The sequence below is a fragment of the Lipotes vexillifer genome, unplaced genomic scaffold, assembly GCF_000442215.2.
Source record: "Lipotes vexillifer unplaced genomic scaffold, Lipotes_vexillifer_v1.1 scaffold702, whole genome shotgun sequence".
Classification (NCBI taxonomy): Eukaryota; Metazoa; Chordata; class Mammalia; order Artiodactyla; family Lipotidae; genus Lipotes; species Lipotes vexillifer.
The window spans coordinates 522,147-532,724 of NW_006786634.1; the positions used below are offsets into that span (position 1 = coordinate 522,147).

The 10,578-nt window shown below is 46.1% G+C and overlaps 2 protein-coding genes across 3 annotated transcripts in view; one reads left to right on the plus strand and one right to left on the minus strand.

Moving 5' to 3' along the window:
• Positions 1 to 8,986, plus strand: part of ENOSF1 (enolase superfamily member 1) — a 16,883-nt gene extending 7,897 nt beyond the window's left edge. Inside the window, 10 exon segments of the mRNA XM_007472244.1 lie at positions 15 to 97; positions 879 to 913; positions 2,825 to 2,912; positions 4,363 to 4,494; positions 5,315 to 5,356; positions 6,141 to 6,270; positions 6,501 to 6,600; positions 8,179 to 8,260; positions 8,886 to 8,904; positions 8,907 to 8,986. Of these exon segments, the coding sequence (XP_007472306.1) occupies positions 15 to 97; positions 879 to 913; positions 2,825 to 2,912; positions 4,363 to 4,494; positions 5,315 to 5,356; positions 6,141 to 6,270; positions 6,501 to 6,600; positions 8,179 to 8,260; positions 8,886 to 8,904; positions 8,907 to 8,986 (791 nt within the window).
• A 1,005-nt stretch (positions 8,987 to 9,991) lies between these two features.
• TYMS (thymidylate synthetase) overlaps positions 9,992 to 10,578 on the minus strand; it is an 11,541-nt gene continuing 10,954 nt past the window's right edge. Inside the window, exon 7 of one of the 2 annotated variants that reach the window (XM_007459056.1) lies at positions 9,992 to 10,304. In XM_007459056.1, the coding sequence (XP_007459118.1) occupies positions 10,167 to 10,304 (138 nt within the window). In that variant the 3' untranslated portion in view covers positions 9,992 to 10,166. The remainder of the gene's footprint in view (positions 10,305 to 10,578) is intronic. The other variant, XM_007459057.1, reaches the window with a different exon arrangement.

Genomic DNA, 10,578 nt, shown 5'->3' on the forward strand with positions numbered 1-10,578 from the left:
TCGTGTTTCCACAGAAGAGCTAATGCTGGCGCACGGCTACCCCACCTGCACCACGTCATGCGCCTGGCTGGGCTACTCGGACGCCACACTGAAGCAGGTGGGCGCTTGAACCTGGTTTTCTAGACAGGCTTTCTGGAGAGACGTCATGTTTTCCTCTTAGCCTTTCTGAATCGTTAGGTATCCCAGGCCTCGCCCTGGAGGTCCTTGGACGTGAGCAAAAGGAAAGCCGTTTCCGTTGTAGACGCTGGGCCCGTGAGCTGGTGAGCCCCACCTCGGCCCTGGAGGGGGAAGCCGATTCCCGGGCAGAGGCAGCAGCATAACGTGGTGCAATGTGAGCCCTAACCGTGCTCTGCCTCAGTTTCCTCACTACGAAGTGGGGAAATAATAGCTGTCCGGGGTGGAGGGGGTTTGAGGATTCCGATGAATGCTGCCGTGGTGTGATGCTCGCAGCACATGGTGGCACCTGGTGGGTGGTCAGCGCCTGCCTGCTTTACTGCCCTTTCCCATCACCTTGTGCTCACCTGCCGCTGAGAGCGAGAGAGAGGGGAGACTATCTTCTGTTCATTACTCTTTTATCCACTCTTTCTGTGGATGCCACAGAACATCCTGGCTTTAAAAAGAGGGACAGAAATGCTCCATTCCCCAACCAGGAATGTTGTGACCATTAATGAAATGGTTCCCACAGAGATGAGGAAAGAAAGTCACCAAGCCGTCATGCTCTGTTGGCTAAGCTGTTTCTGCTCTGAATTTCAACACACAGTGGTTCTTCTGGTTCATGGTACAGCTGTAGCGTTTGTGAAGCCAAATCAGAGATGGCCCAGGTGCTGCTTAGACCTAGGAGTGTGTGTGTGGTGATGGCTCTGCTCCTCTCCCCACAGCTCTGCAGCGAGGCGCTGGAGGACGGCTGGACCAGGTAACTTATTTGGGTGAACTTGACTCTCCAGTTAGCGAGAGGCTGGTCGGTGGAGAGAAGCCAGGATCCAAAGGTACCAAGGAGGCCAGGATTCGCCCGGAGCAGTCTGGTGTGTAAGGACACACCAGGGAAATTTCAGCTGAAGCTCTTTCTCCAAAGACGAGCTATGAGTCTAGTTAGAATCCTGGAACATCAGAATTGAAAGAGATAATTGATTTCCAGCCCCGATCTAGAAATCTACTCTTTACTATAATAACAAGCGTTGATTCAGCGTCTACGTGAAAACCTCCAGAGGCAGTGAGCTTGTAAGGCGCTTGTGCGTTGTTGGAAGGCTCTGAGTGTTAGAAGAGCTTCAATGTAGCAGACCCTTTGCTTCCCTGTAACTTCCAGCCACTGGTCACAATAATTATCTTCAGAGTCCTTCTCCCAAGAGCCTGGTCCCCCTCTTCCCCAGGCCACCTCCTCTCCAGACTAAGCCTCTGCCTTCTCTTCTGTCCTTCTCCTGCCTGGTTATGGACTCCTGGGCATCCTGGGGTTTCCTTGGGGGTAAACTACGGTGGGCAGTGGCCCCGAATCCCGAAGCTGTGCAGGACACAGGGACCATCACCTTTTGATCTGGTCACTGAGCCCATCCGTGCAGCTCAAGGTGGACATTGTGCCTGTGAGCCGTCACCAGGCTCTCTGTGCGACAGTCTGGCCACCCGCCTCCTGTCCCTCCAGGTGTGGTCTGTGGAGCAGCAGCATTAGCGTGCCCTGCTGCTCACGGTAGATTTAGAAAACCATTTGTATAGGTTGCTTAGTAAGGATCAAAAACAAGATCTCCCATCAACTTTAAAAAACAAGTGCAGAATCTTGGGCCTCACCCCAGACCTGCCACATCAGAATCTGCATTCTAACAAGATCCCTGGGTGATCTGCCTACCCACTGAACTGTGAGAGGCACTGAGTTATGGTTGAATCCTCAGCTAAGTAAAGGGTTGGGGACTGAGAACTTGATGGAGGCAGCATGAAGCAGTGGAAAGAGGCTTGGGATGTGGTGGATTTGGAATCAACATCATGCCTTTTCCCTTCATCTCCTGCAGTGCCTGCCTGCTGTGTGACCATGGGCAAATTGTTCAACCTCTCTGAACCTCATTTTCTCTCTATAAAATGGGAATCATAATATCTCATGGTTCTCCTCAAGGTTGCTGTCTCTGAAAAGGACCAGCACAGCCGGGATTGGTAGCAGGTGCTCAGTAAGTGCTGGCACCTTCCCTCCCTCCATGTACCCAGGAAAGGCTGGAGCAGACACCCCTAGGAGTCAGAGAAGGCCGAGGAGAGATTCCTAGGCCCCTGAGCATGGGAAGCCCAGCATCCAGAAGCTAAGGCTTCCACCCAGGATAGAAAGGTCATCTTTAGTGTGTTTGGTGCTGAGCGCAGGGGAGAGAACGGCACAGGCTGTGAGAGGGGCTTTTTTGTCAGCACAGAGGGTGGGTGTTGTGGAGAGGACCTTGGGCCATCCTGGCTCCAAAGCGGCAGCCTGGCGTCCGTGTATAGGACAAAGAGGCTGGTGAGTGAGGGAGAGGATGCCAGCTCACCCGCCAAGTCTGACTAGGCCTTTTCCGTTCTTAACTCCTCTTCATGGCACAGCAAAAACTCAGTTAATGTTATTAAAGATCTAGCTGCTCTGTCCATTGCTGGACTTCAGGACAGCAGGTAATTTACAGTTACTGCCCCGATACTGAGTAAAAAGATACACTTACAGGGTTATTTTTGAGTGGCTTGTCTGAAGATTGATTGGGAAAGGGCAAGAGTTTACTAGAAAATGTGACCTGTGAATTATTGACAGAAACAGTCACTTCTGCAGAAAAGCCACGTGTCTTTGCCAAGTCAGGGGACAGATCTAAATTACGAGACCAAACTTATTTTATAGGTTTAAGGTAAAAGTTGGTGCTGATCTCCAGGATGACATCCGTAGATGCCGACTCATCAGAAACCTGATCGGCCCTGAGAAGACGCTGGTAAATAACCTCCCTCCCACTGAGAAGTAAGCAGCTGTAATGTGAGACGCATTGTCCAGGGCCAAAATACAACTTGTTTCAAGCAAGGATTAAAGAACATTGGGAATTTTAACACCGTATGTCAGAAGTACGGCTTTGAGCTCTTGGAGTAGGCGAATTGTTTAAAAAAACAAAAAACAAAAAAATGAGGGGGCTGATTGATTTTTATTCTGCAGAACTAATTCAGTAAGATCAGTTTTAGGGATTGTTCCTTTGTGCTAGGACAGATGCGCCTGAGCAAACAGGTCTCCCATTGGCACCCCCAGTATGTCAATCATTCAACCCCCCTTCTTAAATCCGCCAACCCGCCTCCAGGTAGGTGGGTCTCAGGGAGCCATTGCTCAAGAGATGCTGGAACTTTTGCCGAGATAAATGTTAAGGATCAGTCATTCCTACGTACTTTTATAAAACATTTCTTCCTATGTGTAAAATATTTTCATAAAATAGTCACAATGTTTTTATATCTTTTTGGAGGCATGTTTCATATATTAAAATAGAAGTTTGAGTCCTGGACCTAAGATCAAAAGTCCCATTATTTATACATGAATTAATGCTACTTTTGTCTTGCAAGGTCACGCATATCTAAATAATTTATGACAGGAATAGATTCTGGGCGCACTATCCTCTGGTTCCCACAGAGTCCCATCAAGGGACCTCTTACCACTCAGCACATTCTACTAAAGAATTCCATCTCTGTATCTGGCTTCTCCAAGTGTGATATCGGGGATGGAGGGGCCCTTTCTTGTCTCTGCACACCCAGCACCTGGCTTCCTGGCAGTCTCACTGCACACAGAGGGCCCAGGCCTTAGAGTGAGAGGCCTGGATTTGAACTCACCATTTACTTATCGTCCTTGAGCAAGTTACTTCTCTGCTTATGTTTTCTTGTCTGTAATATGGGTTGATGTGAACTGCCTCATAGAGTTATTATAAATATTAAATGGAACAAAATCGATTAAATGCCTAGCGGAGTAGATGCCTAATTAATGGTAGAGTTTGGGTTATTTATTATTGTGCCAAACATAGTAGGTAATAGCCAATAAGTGACTATTGAACAAACTCGGTATTAACTGCATGATTCAGAATGTGATAAAACAGTTCCTACAAATGATGAACCCTGCAAGACAAATGTATTTGGGTGGTTTCTAAATGTAGATCAGGCTGGAGCTCCAGGGCCAGCAAGCACTTCTGGACCTCACAGTGGCTCCCTGAGCGACTTGCATCTCCTCTGAGACAGTATCTGGAGCCAGAGTTCGTCTCGGTGGCTGCTCTTGGGCTCCCTTTGTTATGGGTGTGTGCTGGGCCCCAGCAGTCAGGGGTACCAAGTGACAGCATTTCCTCCCTGGGAGCCACAGCCTGCAGCAAGGTCAGCAGCGGGCACACCTCCCCATGAAGGGCCTCTCCCTCCTTTCAGATGATGGATGCCAACCAGCGCTGGGATGTGCCCGAGGCCGTGGAGTGGATGGCGAAGCTGGCGGAGTTCAAGCCTCTGTGGATTGAGGAGCCCACCTCCCCTGATGACATTCTGCGGCATGCCATTTCCAAGGTAAAAAACCTGCTGCTGCTGCTAGAGTGGTGATCACAGATGCTAAGATTCCTGGGCTTATTCCCTTTCACAGTTCTATTTATTTTAGAGAAAGTAAATTGCTACCAGTTGAAAGGCTACCAGCAATCCAAAGGTTAACAGACCTGATTCCCATACTTTGTAAATACAGAAATCTGACTGATACTCAAATATTTTACTCACCCAGATTAAAACAAAGTAGATTCCTCTGGCTGATTCACAAGCAAAGGTTTGCTTAGCTAATGTCAAGGTCAGGCCTCCCCATGAGAAGGCTGCCCATCCGTTTCCACAGAGCCCTTTAACCAGGGCACTTCCTGGGCAAACTCACCTGAATTCGGGCTGGCTTCTCTCCCTTCCATATGTAAGAATATGTGAGAAATATCCTGTCTCTCAGAGCGAGTCTCCCATTAGCCGGGTTCACAGCACAGATTTATAAGCCAGAGCGCCAGGTGGGTCACTCATAAGGAGAAAGTGTAACTTCTGGGAGCCCTATATTTTTGCATCCTCTGACAGAGCAAGCTCCATGAGCAGCCCTATTTAAACCAAAGGCTACCGGATGGGTGAGAAATCAGGGAGGAACTGGTTGTGGGATGGAACACGTGCTGGCGTCAGAGATGGCCCAGTGCACTTCCCCCACCCCGTCTACCACCTTCTGTGGCTCCTTAAACTTCACACGGCTGGACGGCAGGGCTGTTTCCTTCTTCAGCTCTAAATAGCTGAACAGCTCTAAATATTTTTAAACATTAGGAGTCTCAGTTCAAAAACTTAGGAAAATAACATCAGGTTGCCTTATATTTTACAGGCACTGATCCCCCTGGGAATTGGCATTGCCACCGGCGAACAGGTACGAGATGTCTCCTCAGGGTCAGCACACTGGCCACCGACTGGGGACACTGGCATACGCTAGGCTATATCACCTGTGTTGTTGTTCTGCGTTGGGAGATTTTCTTAATCTTAGACCACTTCACAGTCTGGAGTAAGATATATATAGTCGAGTTTGCATGTTCTACAATTCCTATGACTGAGGTCATTTATCTTTTTCAAAGTAGCTCATTGGAATTTACAAGGCAGCAATTTAAAGCTGCAGGGGCCTAATATGCACCATGTGGTTGTAAGAAAGCCAGCTTCCAAACTGGGTAAACATGATTGCGTTCCCTTTTTGTGCTTATAAACGAAGCACAAGCGCCTGCCAAAGCTCGCGGCAGGCGGCCCACGAGTAGAGCTGTGTGAGGGAACAGATTCTCGGCTTTCCCAGCAAAAGGAGCAGCGCCGTTCTGCCACGCTTCTGTTTTGTCGCCCGTGCCACCTGCTCATCGCCATCCCCTTATTTCATCCTGATGCTTCATCTCCCACTTAGAGGTGGCAGTTATGCACTGATAGGTGGCGAGTGGTGTGACTTTTATGTGACACACACGTGGTTCCACCAGCAAATCTGTAACAAAGTGATCAGAAGGTCCCCGCCTGGCCTGTCAGGGCTCACCTTATGCCAAATGAGAACAAAAAATGAATACAGTCCACGTTTCCAGGAGGCCACCGATGAGAGACTCGGAATGGGCGCAGTGCCAGGTATATAGATCCTGAAGGCCAAGGCTGACTCTTCTGTTGGTGTATTTTAATTCTATTTCCAGTGCCACAATAGAGTGATATTTAAGCAACTCCTACAGGCAGAAGCCCTGCAGTTTCTCCAGATCGACAGCTGCAGGCTGGGGAGTGTCAGCGAGAACCTCTCAGTGCTGCTGATGGCCAAAAAGTTTGACAGTAAGGGCACCGCGGGGTCACAGACCAAACACTATGGTTACCTCTGGAGTTTCCCATTTTGACTTTTTTCTAACTCTCAGTTAGGCTTAATCAGGGAATCTTTGATGATTTTCATTCCTAAATATTAATGATTTAATCACCTGCAGGCAACAAGCAAAGCCACAGGTTCTCCTTCACTTCTCCCTCGCTGCCCTACTTGGCACTCTGTGGAAATCTGTCCTCACTTTTAGTTCCTGTGTGCCTGCATGCTGGTGGAGTTGGCCTCTGTGAACTGGTGCAGCACCTGATTATATTTGACTTCATATCAGTCTCTGCAAGCCCCAAAGACAGGTCAGTGATGTGGCATTAACTTCAGTACCGTCTCTCAATCCAGGCCAGGCCACTGGCACATCCCATAATTCAAAGGCAGTTTGAGACCCACTACTGAATAGTCTTTTTTCTTATAGAGGGTGGTTTCCTGGTGGCTGACTTACTGTTTTCTAGGTACGTAAGGGGGGTGGGGAGAGTCTGCAACCAAATGGAAACCAGATAGCTCCTATTTCTGACTTTCTAAAGCCCCGCTTTCATATGTATACTCTCTGCTTCTGTCCAATTTCTTCCCAACACTGGAGTCTTCAGTATCTGTCTGCATCTTTTAGTTCCATCTTATTTCTCAACATGTGCCAGGTGAGCTTTAAATTAGGACAGTCTCCTTCCAGTCACCTGCAGACATACGACTTTATTATGCCTTTCTTTCCTCCAAGAATTAAATGCGATAGTGCAAAAAGATCACTAGGCGTATACAGTGAAAGCATGAGGACATGCACGGGAAAGGTGAACATCAAGTTCAGGATTGAGAAGTGGGACCTGTGAGGGTCTACGGGGACTTGAACTATAAAGTAATGGTTCTTTCTGCAGCTGGGTATTTAAACCTGAGATATTTTAAACTAGAAAAACGAACACTCCTAGGTTTTTCTGCTTTTGCCCCCTCATTTCAGTTCCTTAAAGCAGGACTAAGGGAGGGGCTCCAACCAACCCTGACAGGTCCTACAAAGTTTTGAGGAATGCAAAAGAGGGTCAGCTCTGACCCACTGGGCACTATGCCCGCCCATGAGTGGGTGAGAACCTCATGCCACCCCCATGAAAGCAGACCTCACTGCTTGGGAATGCCACCATGCAGGAGGGACAGCCACCAGACACAGCTGCCATGTGCTGTCACCTGCTTTGTAACCCTGTGTGTGGAGCACTGCTTCCCTATTCATTCTTCAAGGCCCACTGTCCTCTCCCAAGAGGCCGGTTCTTCATCTGTAGCCTGTTCTTTATAATTATGCACAGTACATATTATAGTCAACAACTTGGTCTCTACGGCCATTGAAACCACAAGGCCCTCTCTTACCAGTTCCTTTGTGTCCCCAGCACTGGACACACGGCCTGCTCATCTCAGCTGTTCATTAACCAATGGCTGAAGTAAGGCAGTAGAGTTAGGTCACTTACCCCAAGTCACAAAACTAGACAGTGGCTGACACCAAATTTGAACAGATTGGTCTGATCCTAAAACCTGTGCTCTTCTAAATCATTTGTGTAGCTGGAAGGAACCTCATTTGGTGACTTTAATCTGTTCACCTTTTGGCTAGAGGCACCCAAATAATCCCAGATACGTCTAAGTCTAAATTGATGCCTTTTGGTTCACAAACCCTTAAGTTAAAAGATACTTCACAGTTCATTTCATCCAAGCCCCCACACTGCTTTACCTTACAGAGAAGAACCTGAAGTCCAGAGGCTGAGGGACTTACTTAGAAATACATGGTATCAGCCAAGCCTCGGCAGAGTCCATCCTTTCTTAGTGGTGCTCAACCCTTTGCCTTAACAGCACCACATGAACTATCTACCTGAAGGCATTGTTACCCCAACCCAATTCCTTCCTCCCAGGATGTGTGAATACGTCGACCACCTGCACGAGCACTTCAAGTACCCTGTGATAATCAAGAAGAAATCCTACATGCCTCCTAAGGTGAGTTTGGCCAGAGAGCGCCCCCCCCCCCACCCCCTGAGGAGGCGCTGCCAGCCCTGCCCTACTCTTCTCAGGAGCTAGACCCCAGAGCACAAAGCTTTGTCTCCTTCAAGTCTGTTTTCAATATCTAGAAACATATAGCTCTTTAGTCAAATTCCCCAGGCCTGAAGGTCAGGATGCCCCTGACAAGGCTTCTCTCACGCCAGCCTTTCCTCACCAGCTGGACCTGAAAACATGCACTCCTTGGGCCCTTCCTGCCCAAAACAAAACAAAACTAAAAAAAAAAACCCCGGCACCATCTAGCAAGTTAGTGAAAGGGTTTGACTGCAGTTGTGTTATCTGCACCATTTATCCTTCTGTTCAAGAGATCGGGGCTCATTTTCACCAACAGAGGTTGAACTATCAAAGGAAGTGTGAATAGTTAACTAATCCTGAGAAGCAGCCAATAAAGTGCGTCCCTCTCTCTCCCCCATTTCAAACAACCTGCAAACTTATTTTTAAAACATTAATTCAGTTGCCTCTGGCTTATATTTAAAAGCATTTCTAGGAACAGCAGAAATAAGTAAAATAAATGACTTTTGTTCTAGGTGGTTATTAACATGATTCCATTTATTGTCTTTGATAGGATGCTGGTTATTCAACAGAAGTAAGGAGGAATCTGTAAAGAAACACCAGTATCCAGATGGTGAAGTTTGGGAGAAGCTCCTTGCTGCTCAAGGGAATTAGAGCTGAATGCTTAACAGCTTTTGCTTTAAGTGAAAAGGCTTAAAATTTCTTGGGTATGGTTTTACAGAAATAGAAAAAAAAATTCATCCTACCAATCAGAACAAGTTCGCTGAAAGTCATACTAACCTCAGGCATCAGCTTAGTCATATGTAATCTTTAAACAAAAGTAGATCCAACTGTCTCAAAGTCCAGGAAGATGTTAAAATTTCTATCACGTGCTGGTACCTAGACATTAAACTTTGAGAATAAGCAGCATGTTGGAATAATTCCTTAATCTTTTTAAAAACACACTTGTCATAAATTAGCATAATAAAACAGTTGTGCAGCACTATGGGGTATCTGATATGCAGCAAAGGTAAAAACATTTCACTGATCAGCCCTGAGGTGGTTTAGCATCTTTCTCTTGCTCAGTCTAAGCACGTTACTAGAGAATTCACACCATGCTGAAGCTAATGAGGGTAAAGGGTTATTTCATAAACTATTTTTATAACCCTTAAAGCCTTTATCCCAAATAATCATTGTATTTCAATGATAAAATGCAGCTAGAATTAGATGAATCATAGAAAAATAGGGTGAAATACAGCTTAGTCAGCATTTCTAAAATATACCTTACCCATCTAAGCAGCATCCAAAAGAGAACACAGCATAGGTATGTTTGTTTAGGAAGGTTCAGTTGTTTTAGGCAGGAACTGAGCAGATAAATGGCAACATGGAATTAAAAAACAGAACAAAACATGAATGCAGAACATTACAGCAAGATATAAAACAAAACAAATATAACTTTATATGTTCATAACCACACTAGGCATTATGACTGATGGTGTTATCCAGCTTGCTCCAATTTGGGCAATAGTTTAGTTATACATAATTCTTGAAATTCACTGACCATTTTCATAAAAACATATAAAGTTTGAATTAAGAGTATATAAATTTTCTCTTTCCTGTCTGTATTCACAATCTCTACATTTACATACATCCTCAGTGAGTTACCCTAAACTCCAGGTCTTTTATTACTAAGAGAACCAGCACAGTTCTATTTGCCAGTGGCAACATCCTTAAAAGTTAATGAATAATAACTGATAGATCACCAACAGGTTTTGACCTAGTTCCTTCTCCTTTAGAGCAAAATGAACTTTCACCTAGGTGTAAATATCCTTCAAACAACTCCTTCAAAAGCACTCTAAACAGCCATTTCCATTTTAATGGTCGGGTGAGGATTGTAGCCTTCAATCTGAAAGTCTTCAGCCTTGAAGTCATCAATTTTCTCAACTTTTCGAAGGATTTTGAGCTTGGGGAAAGGCCTTGGTTCTCGTTGAAGCTAAAAACAACATAAGGCCATTATTTTGCCAGATCCATACAACCTGCTTTAATTTTGCTCCCTGTGTCCCTTCATGAAACAAATAACAGTATTTTACCAATAAAGTATCAATATTATTTTGCAGGGGTGGAATACTACAGCTACCTTGTCCCTGGTTATTCAATGCTGCTGACCAATTCTCTCACCCACATGGAGAGTGAAGGGTGTTCAGTAGAATCACATGGTGTCAGGAGCCTTGGTGGCTCACCAGGTTTAAGTTCTTATAATCGACGCT